Consider the following 16,730-nt stretch of genomic DNA (forward strand, 5'->3'; position numbering starts at 1 on the left):
AAATAAACCTAATATACAATTAGGCAGCAAGATTTAGTATACATTCAGCTTTTCAAAAACTCATTTGCTGGATGATGAAATTAGAAAGGAGCATATAAGAGTGAGGGGTGCACCATGTGGACGATTTCACAGACCTTCCTACTAGCCAACCAAAGGAAGGCAGGTGATACAGTGTGGAGAGAGGAAGCACAGGGCCAGAAATCAGGAGACACGCACTCTAATCCCAATCAGACAGACTTGACAGTGGCCTTGACCTTCTATGAGCCTCCACAGTGACTCCATGAACTGGTTGCTGAGACTGGGCTTTGCTCCCTAAGAACTTACATTTGCTTCTCCAGTGGGACAGCAGGATCCACTCTCTCTCCCAGGATCCCACAGAACTCGGGGCTCCCATGTTTGATGGGCTTGAAGCCCCCTCCGGGAGCTCGAAGCTGGCGCCGCCGGTCCCGGGAAGGCGAGGGAGATGACTGCCGTTTCTCACTGCCGTTAAACTGGGCTGTGGGGGAGAGAGAGAAAGAGCACGGTTACCTGGTTACCCAGAGCTCAGCTCAAGGAGTGGCGCATAGTGGGGTCATGGTTGATGGTTCTCCTTGGGGCTTTACAACTTGCAGGCAGAAGAGTTCCAGGCGACGAACAAACATGGCTCAAAAGACGTGGGCTTCCTAAAACGGGACAAACACGTGCCATCAAAAACAGATGGTGCATTCGAGAGGCTGGTTGAATCCCCAGAGGCCACTGAGCTCAGCCTTATCCCCAAAGGAACCCTCCTGCAACCTCCATCAAAGGTGACACGGCACTCCCAGAGGGGGCACAGTCCCCTAGACAGTTCCTCATTTTCTGCCCAAAACCTGTCGCAAAGTGGCTCCTCTCCTCCTCCCATTCTCCCATCCCACCTGGGGCGGCACAGGCCACATCTGCCCCCTTTCTCCTAGGACAACCCTAGAGAGTTCTAATCGAGGGTCATGTTGCATCACCCAAGTCTGCTCCTTGTCCTGGACCCAGCACCCAGGGGAGCCTGGAGCAGTGCCTGGTACAGCGGAATGGGTCCTCCAGTGTGCCTTCCTCCCGTCCTGGACCTGTGCGAGTGTTGTTCACCCCACGGGCTGGGGAGGATGCCTCTTGAGGGCAGGACCCTGGAGACACCCCACAAAAAGCAGAAAATACTGAGCTAAAACTGGAGTGGCCAGAAGTGTCCCTGGAGACTGGCTAGTCCACCTTGCAAGTTATCTCTCTGGGCTTCAATTTCCTCACCTGAAAAATGAGGATAATGACCGTACCCACCTCATGGGGTTGCTGTGAGGATTCTGCCAGGTGATGTACAGCCATCTTAGCAGAGCGCCTGGCGTGCAGTTAGTCTGTGCTCAGTCAATGCTATTATAAATATTTTCTTTTATTATGATTTATATTATTTATTTTATTTATTTATGTCTGCTCAGTGTGGACACAGTACTAAGCACTTCACAGAAGCTTCCACACTGACCTGAGTCCCCCCCTCCTAAGCTGGCCAGTGACTGGCTGTGCGCCTTGGCTAAGCTTCTCAACCTCTCTGAGGCCCCATTCCCTACCTTACCTGGGCTGCTGTGGAGATCACATGAGGGGCTACATCCTATGGGCTCAACATACACAGCGCGCTTAGTAAGCTGGGCCAGGGCCTGCGGAACGATGTTCCCAAGGCCACATCAAGGTGCAGGCCCATGCACACACAATGGTATAAGATCTCCCCCCAACCTGCAAGCGTGGATGTGGCCAGCTGTCCTCCAATACCAGCCGCACGGCAATCAACCTCACATTCACAGAAGGTGCTGGGAAACCCCTGCCCTGACAGTGGTGATGTGCTGTCCACGGGGACGGAGGACTGTGGATGAACCTGTTGCGTGTCTCAGGCACGGAGCAAGATCATGCATCAGGACTGCGAAACATTTCCATCCCTCCAAGACACTCTTCTCTGTTAATCACTACAGAAAACACAGGGAAGGGGCGAGGAAGTTCCTGCCAATGGAAGGCCCTAAACAGGTTGGACCCATGTGTATGTGGTCACTCTCATGACTGCAGTGGGGTCCAGCAGGCTGTCCACCCTAGACTCTCATTCACATGTGCCAGGCACAGTTCAGGGGACACCCTCCCCTCTCCACTGTCCACCTGACTGACTCCACTTGCTCTTCAGGGGTCACCTCTTCCAGGAAGCCTTCCCTGGCCTCACCTCCTTCCCAGACTCCCCTTGATCTCAGCCTATGGTACCCTAATTGCCAGTTTCCTTGTTTGGCTCCTCATGAGCCCCTCAAGGGCAGGGGCTACACCATATTTGCCCCTACCCCCCATCCCTAGAGCATGCCCACAACATAACAAAGAATGTTCAAAGAATGACTGAATGAAGAAACTTAATGAGCTGCTGTTTCACTGTCCTGGGGAAAAATATCGGTTTCCATACCAGATAAATTGGATAAAACCTAATAACGTCCCAGTCAACACTGTAAATCCCCACTGAATTAATTCATACATTCGCTTGCAAGCTTAATAATATAGCCATACATTTTAGAGGGAACAGGTGGTGATGAACGACAGGCTTAATTAGGCAAATCATTCCACCTAAAGTAAAAATATACAAACTCCAAGTGATTCAGCAGCACAAGAAAAAAAAAAGAACAAAAGCTCCAAACACAACTGCTTTCATTTCTTCTAATTAAGCTTCTCTTTAATCTGCAATTTTAAAAAAGGCGATTCTTTTAATTTAGTGATTTTTCTGCAAAAGGTAAAGGAAGACACATCCCTCAAAAGAATATCTAGATTTAGAGAAAAAATATGCCACCCTTGTGAGTTGTTAGAATGACAGTATCTAATTAATTCCACCTATAGGCAATTACAAACAGAAGTCAGAGTTCTGAGGGAGGGAGGGGAGACTCAGACGGGCAGGGCCAGGCCTCTGGAGCCCTTTTGCCTTTGGTGTGATGATGGGGACCAGTACCCTGGTGGCAGAGTGGGAGAAGTGGCCTGGTTGACAGCTGTAGCAGCCTGTCTCCCGAGAGGGTGAGGTGGCCCTTCATGATGTCCCAAATGTCCTTCCAAAAGCTCTGGTCTAATGACACGTCTCATTCTTTAAGACCCAGCTCAGATCTTCCGGGAGGCCCTTCCTCCCTGCAGATTAGCCTCTGCCGCTGGTGGGCCCCTTCCTACATGTATTATAGATTTTATACCAATCAGCCTTGAAGTTGGGTCATTGTCAATGACAGAAGACGGCATTTCCAGGCACCCATGAGAGCTCTAACCCTCACGACAACCCTGCCACCCTGTGGGCAAGGGAGTGGGGCCCGGAGGAGGGGAGGAAGAACTCCTCCAGGGTCTCAGAGCTCAGGAGTGGGGCTGGCCGGGCAGGAGCTGTGCCTCACTCATTTAGTCTTTGAAACGACCACCACCTGTATGAAGTCTAGAAGCTTCGACGGTCTGGCACAAAAGTTCCCCTTCCACAAAGCCTCCCCTGATCCCACCTGCTGAGAACTACCTTCCTCCTGGGCAGCTCACGGCACTTGGCCCTTCTCTTGTAGCTCGGTGGGCCCCCAGCCACTCTTCCCCAGTCAGCCCGGGTGTTCTGTGGGGGCAGCGCCTGGGATTTATTTTAGGCCTCTTTTTCCTCTCCAATTTCTTGTCTGTCCCTAAACTGACTGTAGTGCTGGGCATAGAGATGGTGTTTAGTGAATGTTTGCTTAGATGAAGTAAATGTGTTCCTTCAGGATCCGGCTCCTTCCTGTTTATCATTCAGGGCTGGCCAGAGAGATCAGGTTCCAAAATGCCAAAGGGCCTCCAAAGCACAGCTCTCTGGGCTCAGAAACTCTTGCTGGCTCCTACTTCCCTGGGACGGAGAATTCACTCTGGTGCTTGAGGTCCTCTGTGACTTGGTGACAACCTGACCTTCTGGATGCATCTTCCCCTAAAAAAAACCCCTCCAGGTTCCACACCCACCCCTAGGCTCCAGTCACAAAGAATGGCTGGTCCCAAATCCATCATCTGCCTTCCTGCCTCTAGGACTTTGCTATGCTGTGCCTGTCCAATAGAATCCCTTTCTTCACTATCTCTGGTGCAAAAGTCCTAGCATTCTTCGGTTCAGCTTTAATGCTACCTCCTGGGGGGAAGTTTTGTCCTAGACACATCCCCAGGTGGAATTCCTTTCTCCTCTTCTGAACCCCGCCTCCCCTGTCTGTGCCACTGTCTGACCCCGCGCCAGTCTGTATTACAGTGCGTTATGTAGGTGTCTTCTCAGAACCGGATGGAGATGAGGTCTCGTGCCTCAGCCTCTCCTGAACTTCCCCATGCCTGACACACAGCCCATGGGTTGCAACAAGGCCAGAGAACAGAGGAACTGCAGTGGCTCAGCATCATGGAAAGGACGTGGACTCTGGAGTTAGGAAGATCCGGGTTTGAACTTTGCCTCTGCCACTATTGTGTGACTTTGGGCAAGACTCTAAACCTCTCTGAGCCTTAGCCGCCTCTTTTGTAAAACAGGGCTGACAATACCTATACCATAAAGGATTGTGGAGGTGGTTAGTAACAGATGATGCACCAAAGTCCAGGCAGGCCCCCTGTACGTGGTGGTCCCTTCTCCCCATGGTCACATCCATGCTCAGAGCAGCTCCTTTTCATGTACTCAAGAAGATAAAGTACCTTGTATCAGAAACCGTCTTCTTCTCCAACCTGTGCTGGAATTCCTAAGTTGGAAGCTCCAAGAGGACAGGACATATTCTGGTTTTTTTCAAAGGTGAATTCCCAATGCCTAGAACAGCGCCTGATATATAGTAGATGCATAGAATCTGTTGAGTGTATGAATCTCCATCCAGATTTATGGTCAGCAGGACCAAAAAACCTCATTCATCAATCAAGAAAGGAAACTTAGGAGCTGGAATCCCCCCCACAAATTATTTTAAAATAGTTTTGAAAAATGGCTTGACCTTTACTGAGTGCTTCCTGTGCATGGGCAAGTATACGTGAGGACCCGACGTGACATTCTCTTCTGACCCTCACAACGAACCGAGGCGGTTGGTGCAACTTCACCTACATTTTTATGAACGGGGCCTGGTGCGGGCGAATAGCCTGCCCCAGCAGATAGAAGCAGGCTGTCACCCCAGGCGGCAAGCCCCAGACCCCAGTCGCTGTCCCTCTGCTTTGGGATGGAAACACTGGGCAGCCTCCTGGAAACCCTGGAAAGCCTCTAGAAGTGCCTTTCTCTGGGGACGGGCAGGGGGAGAAGAGTCGACAGTCTGCCAAACATCCCCCAGCCCTCTGGGCGGACCACGAGTGTGGATGGTGGCCCCTAAGGACAGGGATCATTCACAGGGAACTGGAAGGGAGCAAAGAGGGCCCAGGGTCTTGGGTCCCAGGTGAGGCCTACGATGTGCTCCATGTTCAGTGGCTGCTTCTTTCTGGCTGGTCTGGAGCCTCCGGCCCTCCCAGTTCTCCAGGACAGGACAGAGTCCTTTAAGCATAAGGCAACAAGGATTAGAGAACTGAAAACAAAACCCTGTGCACGGAGCTCTCAGGTGCTAAAGAGGCTTCTTTAGGCCCCGTGTGGACGAGGTGGGAGTGAATACGGGGCTGACAGGAGGGGCCTGCACAGTGTTCCAGGCCTGGTGTTTGCTCATGGATGTCCTATGCCTCTGAAAACACAAGGGCACAGAGAACAGAATGAAGGTGCCCAAGGCATCCCTTCCACACAGTCCCAGGCACTGATTCCTCCACACCACTGATGGCCGGGTGGGTTTGTAGTGGGGGGACAGGCGGGGAGTGGGGAGGGCAGGGGTGCAGAGGCACGGAAGGGGCTGCAGCCCAGGCAGTCATAAGCCCCCAAGAGGGGGCAAGGAGGGAGACTGCGCATTGGTTTGGGAAGGTGGGGGGCCCCCATGACCCAGAGTCTATGGAAATACCACAAGCTTTCACGACGATGAGCAAACACTTGCACTTGACTAAAACTCTGTTCCTATGACAACGGTCCTCTGTTGCTTCAACTTTCTAAACATATGTTCTGCCTCATCTCGCCTGCTCCTCATAGTAAGACAAGTATTAGAATTCCCATTTTACAGCTGGAGAAACTAAGGCCCAGAGAGGTGAAGCCCCCTTCTCCCCTGCAGTTCAAGAGCAGGCCTCACTCTCCCCTCTGCCCGGTTACTGAAGGCTGTGCCTCCAGGTAGGTTGTAAGGCGATGGGCAGCCTAGCAAATGTTTTGGTTTGCTTTTCCAGGATCACCTATGACAGGCCTCTGTGTTCTCCTTGCAGACACACGCAGGCCCCAGGGCACCAAGCTGCCACGTCTCGTGGGCAGTGCCTGAGAACAGAGGTTCTCGTTACGAGAGGGGGCAGTGGTGACTCCCCGAGAAGTAGGGCATGGGGAAACCCGCTTGGGCTCCAGGAATCCCATCTGGTTTCCAGGAATGCTGTCCATGCATGTACACCCAAGCCTGGACTGGGGAAGGAGGGCCTGGCATGAGGGGGCGTGCCTTCGTCCTCCTATTCTGCACCCCAAAAAGGAAGCATGGACACCGCTGCCTGGTACAAAGACCCTGCCCCAAGGGCTGCTGCTTGGCTGCAGGAAAAGTAGGGACAAATCCTGATGAAAATGATGAAATGACCCAAACACAGAGGACTTGACAGCTGCTGAAGCAAGCCACCTCCACCATCATAACTCATTTTATAAATGAGGAACAAGAGCTGCAAAAGGGACTGACTTGCCCCATGTCAACAGCTAGATTTGAACCTGGACTTGAACCCACGTCTGCTGAATCCCAGGGGCCTCTAACAAGTTCAGCCCAAATCCTGTCTACAGTGCAACAGGTTCTCAAAAACAACAATAGTAACGATAATGATACCAAAAGCCAGCCTCCACTGAGCACTGACTGTGCCCCTGACTCCTGGCACCAATTACCACCTGGTTTTACAGATGAGGAAACAGGCAATTTGCCCCAGGTCATCCTGCTAGCAAGGGGCAGCACAGGGCTTTAAATCCAGACCCTCCAGCTCTCCTAGTTCTGAGCTGGCCTCAGTGTCAGATGGAGAATGCCCCCTCAGGTCTGATGTAGTGTATCTCCTGACACTTTAACCTGCAGACACCTACAGACACTTAGAATCAATCCCAGGGCCTGGGAAAGGGACTTCCCCCATCCACAAGCCTCAGAGGACCTGCAGGGAGCAGGCTGGGCATCTGTGGAAATGAGTCTCCCCTTCCAGGAGTCCCAAAGCCCCAGCCTAGCTGCTTATATGTTTCTGCTGCTGCCCCTCCACAGATGGTGGCGGGGGGGAGGGAGGAATGACAGGAGGGGACAAGCAGGTGCATGGCTCTCAAGGGGTTGCTTGCCACCTACTGGCACACCAGTCTCCTCACTCACAACATGGCACCCGGACGCACGGGTCAATCCTCAAACACCCAGGGACACACTCTCGGCCTTGAGTTCACACCAGGGGCTGCAACCACAGCAGACAACAGCCACTCTCACAAACGCCCCTCTTCATGCAGGTCCCTCACCCTCATCTGGAGAGAAGACAGGTATACAGCACGAAAGAATGATGTGAAAACGTATCATCTCTGTGTGAGCAGGCTGCATGATACCTACGTATTCTGTGTCCTGAAGAGAACTTGGGGTTGGTTTTCCTGAGACCTGATTTATTCAATAATTTAACAAATATCTGTGTGTTCGTTATGTGCCAAGCAATGATCTACGTGGGGACCCAGGTGTGAACAAGGCCGGCAGAGTCTCTGACCTCACAGAGCTTAAAAATCTCTATCCACACAAAGATCTCTGACCTGCCACGCAGAAGAGCAAAGATATTCTACTAAACCTTTGGGTTTCTTCCACACAGGAGACAAACGCACTTGAAGAAAAAACATTCCTATCAATCTAATTAGCAGGCAAACCAAAGCTATGAAACACCAGTGTTTTTCTTTTTCTTTTTCTAGGTTACTAAATGAATTCATTCATGTGTCAAGCAGAAAAAATAACTGGAAAAACCTGTCCCTCAGCCAAAGGAAGCGAGTGATCCCAGTTCTCTGTTTAAAGCCCCCTTCTCTCTGCAGACCTGCTGTTCACACGTGTTAAACATTAATTACAACTGTTACTCATTACATAGCAAAAAGCTCCGAGTACAAGCACAATTGTTAATTTCCTCCCAGGCCCAAGGCATTCTGGGAACCTGAGCAGGGGGCAGGAAGCACTGCAGGAGCCCCAGTGGGGCCAATGGTAAGGAGAAGGTGGCATGTGCTGGGTGTGCCAGGTGATGGTGGCAGGTCTAAGATTCCCCGTGGAAACTTCTGCAGAGTCCGAGCCTGTTTATTCTGAGTACACAAGGATGAGTCATGGGCTTCGTGGGAACAGTGAGCCTGGAGCCAGGTCTGATGGACTCAATGTCAGCACTACCACCTTCAGAGCATTTGCGTTTCACGGTAACAGTGACAAGTCACGAGCTCAGCACAAAGTGGGAGCAACTGCTTCTGCCTCCAGAACAGCCCAAGCCACCTCGGCCCAGCACAGCTAAAGAGAATGTTCAGACCTGCCCTTTATGCACTCTCGGTGTCAACACAGCAGTGGAGAGAGAGCCTGAGCCGAGTTCATTAGCTGTGTGACTGTGGGCAAGCTGCTCACCCTCTCTGATCCTGAGTAGTGTCATCTGTGTGATGACAATGAAACCACACCCACCTTGCAGAACGTCATAGGGTTAACCCATGCCAGCCTCCTAACTGGTGCTCACTAGCTGTTAATTGCCTGCCCCTCATCTGTCATCCCCTCACCTTCATAGGATTATTTTAAATTAGCCAACTGAACTGGCTCAGAGATGACTCACAGTTGTTTAGGAAACAGACATACCTGAGACCTTACTTTCCCCTTTCTCTGCCCTTTGAGCCTCACTTGATGAGCTGGGAAAATGTCAAAACTCAAGAGGGTGCCTGCCTAAGGGGTGACCAACACAGCATTAGCACCCCCCATGCTGACAGTAACAAGTATGTATCTGGCGGTTCCAGAATAAACCAATGCACACCCATATGGGATGTGGTAGGAGCACAGAGGGGACCCAGCCCAACCTGGGATGAGGGTGGGGAAGGGACTGGTCATGTCAGGGGAGGCTTCCTGGAGGAGGTGGCATGGACACCACCTGAGCAGAGCTGTGACACCCTCTCCCTAACTCCTCCCTGACCCCAGCACCTAAAACATAGTATGTACTGAGTATACTTTAGGTTCTCAAAGTGGGGTCCCCAGATCGGCAGCATCAGCAACACGGGGGACCCTGTTGGAAATGCAAATTCTCATGCCTCATCCCTGGAACCTACTGAATCAGGAACTCTAGGGGTGGGACCCTGTAATGTTTGATACTTCTTCCAGGTAATTCTGCTGCACGCTCTGGGCAAACCAACCAATCAACAAACATGTCACAGCCAGAATGGGGAGGGAGAGCTGTGGGAAGAAAGGCAGTAGAGACCCTCGCACACCTGGGGACCAGTGGCCCAATCCTCGGGAGGGACTGAATAAAGGATGGAAGAACCGGGTGGTTCATGGTGAGAACTATTGCTGGAATCGAGATGGAGTATTTCCTACAGAAGTGTTGCTTTCCACACTATCCATGCCTCTCGCTGCCAGGAATAACTGGGAATGAACTTCATAAATGGGCCCTCTGTGCCCCCTAAGTACCTCTTTATACAGTATTGTTTTAATATATAAAATTAAATTTGATTTAATACAGCAAGCCTTCCCTGAGTGCCAACAACCATTCTCTCATGTGTGACCCTTTAGAGGTTATGAAGTCTTTTCATCCAATTTTTTCCCTTGATCAACACAGAGATCCAGTGTGATAAGGATTGTGATTATCCCCGTTTCACAGATGGGAGACTGAACAGCCCGAGGTCCCACAGCTGGTGAGTGGTGGAGCTGGCATGTGAACTTGGGATTGTCTGACTCCTGTTACTGTTCCAGTGGCTCCCGACACCAAGACACTGTGTTGAGCTTTCCAGGGCAGAGAAACTGGCCAAGGAGCTAGTGCGGAAGCCAGACAAGTACCCAAAATAAATATGTTCAGCACTGAGTCACATGTCTGTCTTCTATTTTCGCTGGGAGGCAGGCCTGTTGCTGGCTGAACCCAGGACATTGCCTGAAAAGTAGCTTCGAGGTAGACAAATCTCCAGACGATGAATCGAAAATGACTTTTGTTTCTCCTGCCACTTGGCACCCTGAGCAGGCACTCTGATCACTCGCTTCACAGAAGCAACTGCAAATCATTAAGGACGTAGTTTTTAACTTGACCCACTGAATTAAAAGGAAACGCTGATGCATCCTCTGTGTATGGCATGACTGCTATGAGGTCTCCAGCAGTTCCCGTCCCTTCCCCGGGCCTCAGTTTCCCTAGCTGGACAAGGGGGAGTGGGATGCCATGGTGTGGGGACCCCTTCCTGTGCTGAGGGATGGCAAAGAGGACCAACCCGTGGGATGGCTCTGGTCACCCCATGCAGGCATGAACCTCCATAACTTGGGCTCCCACAGAATCCTCAGCTGGAACTGTTCCAAGTGGGAACATACACTCTAGGCACGTATCCTACCAGCTGCAGACGCACAGAGAAATTGGTGCAAGGGCGATGAAAGGCATGTGACGTTTCCTGTGGGCTCTGGGAGGGTGAGGGCTCCAGCCACATTATATGCAGCATCTTGGATGGTGTCAGAGAGCCCAGACACTGACAGGGTAAGGGCTTGGGCTCTGGAGTGGGACTTCCCAGGTTCAAATCCCGGCTCTGCAGCTGACTAGCTATAGGCTCCTGGGCAATCATTTCTTCTCCTTGGACCTCGGTTTCCTTATCTGTAAAAGGAGGAAACTAAGGTCCCGGGGGTGGTTGTGAGGATTAAATGAGATAATGCACGCACAAGTGTTCTGTAAATACCAGCACTTCCCCAACGCAGTGCCCTTTTTAAAGCCCCACCAGGGCCCTCTGCAGTGGACACATTTCCCAGGTGAGGGAATAGAGGCCCCGGGACAGGTTCAGTCCCTGTCCTTCCAATGGCCCCTCAGAGATCTGAAGACTCCAAATCCATGTCTGCTTTGCCAGGTTATCCACCCAGCTCCTCGGCCCCCTGCCTGTGTGGCCACCTCCTGGGAAGGCTTCCTTTGTCCATCCCACAATTCGTGCCACAAAGCCCAGGGGCTGGTCAGACAAGCTGCGCCACCCCCAAGACAGTGTGGAATCACCCAGGCTGCTTCTCCTGCCCCACGCTGGGCAGGAAGCTGCAACGGGGGGGCTGGACCTGTCGGCTGTAAAGACTCCAGGGGGCAGCGAGTGGAAAACTCACCCCCTGGAGAACTGAGTGGGTGGAGAACTGCATCCAGCCAGTTCTGAAGGCAGGTGTTTCTGCTGGGTGGCAAGGGGGCTGTCAGCCTGATGTAAGCCACCGCACCACTCTGTTCGCTGCAGCTGGTGGTAAAACTGACTGGGCATCTGTCCTGGGGCTGGGATCAGCTCAGGCCATGTGTGTGGCTTGGGACTCTGGTGTTGGATGGGTGTGGGCAGGGGTTCTGGCTGAGGCCACCACCAGCTTCCTGGAGGGAGGGCAGGCAAAGGAAGCCGAGGGCTCCTGGGGAGCTTGCGGTGTCTCTCATTCACCTAGCCACAGAATTCTGAGAAAAGGGAAGACTATCATTCCCAAGAAGCTAGGACCACCTCACACCCTGCAAGAGCTGTTTTCGCGACAACCGGGAAGGGATAATCAAACCTTCCCGAAAGGCTGCACTGGCTGAGAAGGCCTACTTCTGTGGAGAATGCCAAAGCATCCCTTTGAGAACAGCCTCGTTTCACGAATGCAGTGCAGGACAGCACTTTGAAAGGCGGAAAGCACTTTTGCTTCGTAGACTGAATCACAGAGGTAGTTCAGAGGCCTTCCCTTCTCCTGGCCTTTGACCAGCATGCTGGGATCCTGAAGGAATGAAGCTTGGAAGCAGCCCTGGAGAGGGCTGCAGGCCAACCTCCCACTGCAGGGCAAAGCCCTCCCAACACCAATCCTGCCTCATTCAAGCTTCTGCTGGCAAATCTTGGTGAGAGGAAGCTCATTATACACTTTCAGGTGTACCTGAAATTCTTACCACTCACTGTGACCCGAAATCCCTATGACTCCTTCTTGGTGGGCCTACCTCTGCCCTTTGGGGGTCCCCACACCACACACCTTCGGAAATCTGAAAGCACTGACCAGGTTCCCTCATGCAAGCTAAACAGGCAGAATCAGAATACAAGGGATGCAGGGACTTCCCTGGTAGTCCAGTGGTTAAGACTCTGCACTTCCACTGCAGAGGGCACAGGTTCGATCCATGGTTGGGGAACTAAGATCCCGCGTGCTGTGCAGTGCGGCAAACAAACAAACAAACAAACAAAAAACAAGGGATGGAAAGAGATGCTAACGATATTGCCCAGTGGATTCTACCCCGGCTACAGATCCTGCACCCCAGGCTCTCGGGGCCCATCGCAGAGCTCCCGAGGGCCCAGAGAAACTGTGTGGGGCACTTCAAACAGGTATTGTGATAAGGAGGACGAGGCCCAGCCCAGCACTGCACTGCTCCCTGACACCACCAATGACGTGCTAAAGCATGTGTCACACACACTACTGATTCAGATGGGAACATTATCCTTTGTTTCTGAGCAGCCATCCTTCCGGGTTTACAGACAGGACCACGGCGGCACTTTAGCAACCTAAGCGAACTGTTTCAACTCGTCCTTTTTACCTGAGAGGTGGCCCATCCACCTCGTTCCACCAGCACTTTGAGGCTAGGAGACAGGAGGGTGCTCCTTGGCTGCAATGCCGCACCTGACAGGCTCTGTCCACAGATGTGGGGAGGGAGCTGGTCAAGACTAAAGGCTGGTGCTCACAGCATCCCTCCAGCCCAAGTGAAACAGCTGCCTTCTATGCCCCAGAAATCAGAACCAAGCCAAAAGCTTCTTGGGGAAAAGCACAATCGGTACCCACCCCAGAGCAAGACACAATTGATGAGGTAAGTGACTTGATGAGACACAGGTGGGGATATGAGTCTGAGTCTACTTTCTATCAGCAGCCTAAGAAGTTGACCTATAATGACACTTGTGATAGCAACTCAGCAACATATAACCATGTGGCTCAGAAACTTATCTGGAGACAGTTCTATCTAAGACCTTGTGATCCTTTGTGAAAAACTAAATGTACAGTAGTTTTAAAACCAGCTTTGGGCAGAAGTGGGCAAGTTCTGGCCTGAGAGGCTTCTGAAGAGATGATGTCCTGTAGGGTAAGGGCTTTTCACTTTAACATGCCAGCAAATCACCTGGGGGTCTTTTAAAACAGATTGACTCTGCAGGTCTGGGGTGGGGCCTGAGACCTTGCATTTCTCACCAGTTTCCAGGTGATGTGATGCTGCTGGTCCAGGGGCCACATTTTGAGCAGCAAAGCACCAGACTAGACTAGAGCACCTAAGGTGACATGGCCTGCAAGGTGGTCAGTCCAGGAGAGGGTGAGACGCCATACCGCCTGGAATGTCATCTCTTGCCATGGGCCCTTGGTGTCTAGGACAGTTGTCACATGAGCCCTTTAGTCAAACTGGTGTTTGTGAAGAGCCACCTCTGGGACATCATCGGCTCCGTTCTAGTTCCTCCCACACCCGGGAGGAGCATAGCCTTGTCAGCCATGCCAGGGGACAGGCCGTGGATTCCCTTGTGCCGAGGGCAGAGGAGGCTGTGAACTGCACGGGAGAGAGCTAAGGTGAACAAGGACCTCAGCCACATGACTACTCTCGGCTCTGGCTCTTGGCTGGCGCTCACGGCCTGGCAGGCGGGCCCAGAACCTACAGCACTGAGTCTATATGGTGAGGGAAATGCCCCACCAGTGTCATGTGCAGGAAGCTCAACAGGCTCAGAGAGGCAGCAAGGAAGCCCGTGGGACATGTGGATGCATACCAGGAGGGCTCAGAGGGATGGCGAAGGAGGCACAGGACTTTTCCAGATAGGACACAGCAGGGAAAGGCACTTAGACAGAAGGCATGGGACTGCACGTTGTGCTACATCCAGGGAACTGTGAGCAGTCTGTGCTAGAACAGTCAGAACTTCGAGCAAGGGAATCAAGATGAGTGGAGGGCAGAGGCCTCACTTTGGGGGGCCAGGAAGGGAGGAAGGGTCTAGTTGTGCATGAAAATGGGAGATTCAAGGCAAAATGAATCTTAAATAAAAATAAAAACTCTCCCTTTCTGACCTTCAATGTGGTAAGAATTAAATTAGTCACTCAAGGGGCTTCCCTGGTGGCACAGTGGTTGAGAGTCCGCCTGCCGATGCAGGGGACACGGGTTCGTGCCCCGGTCCGGGAAGGTCCCACATGCCGTGGAGTGGCTGGGCCCTTGAGCCATGGCCACTGAGCCTGCACGTCCGGAGCCTGTGCTCCGCAACGGGAGAGGCCACAGCAGTGAGAGGCCCGCGTACCGCAAAAAAAAAAAAAAAAAAAAAAATTAGTCACTCGATGTCTCTTTGTTTATATGCCTAAACTCTTAGAAGCATAAAAATGTTTTTGCATCTGACTTTTCCCCTCTTAACATTAAACGTAAGCATTTCCCTAGGTTGTTACAAACTCTGTGTCAACATCACTTTGTAGTGGCTGCACAATGTTCCATTTAACCGACCCCCATTGCTGGACATTCAGGTCATTCTCCATCTCTCATGATCATCATGCCTTTTCTGTGCTTTAGATCATAACCTCAGCCTGGATCCTAAGGACTAGGGTTAGGATCAAAGGGTGTGTACATAGCTTAGGACAGGTGACACATGTGGCAGACTGCTTTCCATACGGCTGTGGGAGAGGAGAGGCACCTGAGTCATTCAAGGGGCTCTAGGCCAGGGGTGGGGTCAACTCCTGAGGTCAGGATGTGGCCATGGCCTGTGCTCTGTGGATGGGCTCATGCTGAAGCTGGGACAGGAAACGCAGCAGCCCTGGATGCATGCAGGCCTGTAGCAGCTGTATGACAGGATGGAGCCACTGGGCTCCACAAGGCCCAATAGGAGCCACTCTGCAGATTGATTTTCTTCTAGCTTCTAAGATTTCCTTCTGAAATCTGAAATCTTGGCTTCAGTGAACTAGAGCATTACCATCAGGACCAAGACAGAGTCAGACAATGAGATCATCTGGGCTGTCTCTGGGGATGGGGGGAGGGACTGGAACGGAGACTCTGGAGGCCAGACCCAGGAGTTCCCCCAGGCCCAGCCTAAGGGACTTCCTCCAGGACCCTCCTCATCCTTGAAGGGCCCAGCTGTACTAGAAACCCTGTGGTTTACCTGAGCAGGCAGGGACCCGTGCACTTACTCCCTTTACAAAGGTGAGTGCCATGCAGGTCGGCGGCTGCCTCTGAGCAGGGCCACTGGCTCCTTACCTGCCAGAGCTGGGATGGTGACCCGGTTCCACTCCCATGGCTGGTCGTACTCATCGGCGGGCCTGTCGTCATCCTGGGGCAGCTTGCTCTCCCGCAGTCGGGGGCTGACCGTGCTCTCTGAGTCGGAGTCCATGCTTGGGCCCTCGGGTTCGTAAGGGGTATCGTATAATTGGATGCCTTTGTGCTGGGACCTGACGCTTTCCTGCCTCTGAAATTCTGCAGTCAAAAGGGAAGGAAGCAGAGATGTAAAGCATGCACAGCACGTGCTTCCTCACCTGGGACCCACCAGGTGACACCAAAGGAATTCAGAGCCGCCAGCCAGGGAGGTGGAGGCTGTATTTAACTTCTGTCCCACCCCTCAAGGGCGGGGTCTCTGCTCTCACTGCTCAAGGCTTCCTCACAGAGATCTCAGGCTCTGGACCAAACAACAGAACGAGAAGCCTCCCTGAGAAGCCTCCCTGCCACCGCCTGCAGTCTTCAAGGGCACAGCCCAGAAGTGAGCGTGATGTTCCGGGCGTGTTCTGACACCAGCCCAGGACAGGCAGAGCTCTCAGCCCCATCAGTTACAGAGGCGAGGGTGGTCTTCCCACTAGGGCAACTCCCTGGTCTCTGGACTTGTCACTCCCTAGCTATAAAACGAGAAGATTGGGCCAAACGACCCTCAAGTTTCCACCCAGCTCACATATTCATTTTAAAGACCTAAGAAGCCAAGAACCACCCCCGGGGGATGCAGGGTCACTGATTTTTCCCCTACAAAGCCCCAGGAATGACCCTTTTCCTGCATTTCTACCTCCCCCAGGGCCTGCCTGTCTTCTAACACACTGAATACAGCCAAGAAACTTGAGAGCAGATGTCCAGTTTCACTTCTGAATAAGGAAGGAAAGCTCTTAATCTTCTGGAGAGGATGCCAAGGCCTGGCTCCAGTGTGGGCTGAGGGGCGACCGCCCATCTAGATGAGGCCCCAGGCAGGGCATGTTCCTTTCAGCGAGAGGCCAGCAGTGGCTGAATGATGGATTCCAGGATGCTACGATCAGGTGTTTCCTCCTCACACAGGGGCACTTTTCTTGCTTTGATCATAAACACCCACTGTGTGCAGGGCCAACGTGAGGACAGGGGGAAAGGAGGGGGTTCGCTGTTGAGGCTGCTCTCGGCAAGCCCACTGTTTCTAGAAGAGATACAACGGGCACCTAAGTCACCATAATACTCTGCAGCAAAGGGGTTCCTGCAGGGCCTGGGAGGGATCAGACAGGAGGAGAGGTGACATTTGAACTGACAGCTCTGACAAGTGGAGACAGGAGAGGGACAGGATTCCCTGTGGCAGGGCCAGGGCAAGCCAAGGCAGTGCAGCTGGAGAG

The 16,730-nt window shown here is 52.4% G+C and overlaps 1 protein-coding gene across 1 annotated transcript in view; it reads right to left on the bottom strand.

The window, feature by feature from the left end:
• SHB (SH2 domain containing adaptor protein B) overlaps positions 1–16,730 on the bottom strand; it is a 132,662-nt gene that overhangs the window by 29,667 nt on the left and 86,265 nt on the right. The window contains exons 3-4 of the mRNA XM_081236307.1: positions 15,376–15,591; positions 325–496 (exon numbers count right to left, since the gene is read on the bottom strand). Coding sequence (XP_081092433.1) covers positions 325–496; positions 15,376–15,591 — 388 coding nt within the window. The remainder of the gene's footprint in view (positions 1–324; positions 497–15,375; positions 15,592–16,730) is intronic.

The sequence above is a fragment of the Mesoplodon bidens genome, assembly GCF_964165515.1.
Source record: "Mesoplodon bidens genome assembly, chromosome: 6".
NCBI lineage: Eukaryota > Metazoa > Chordata > Mammalia > Artiodactyla > Ziphiidae > Mesoplodon > Mesoplodon bidens.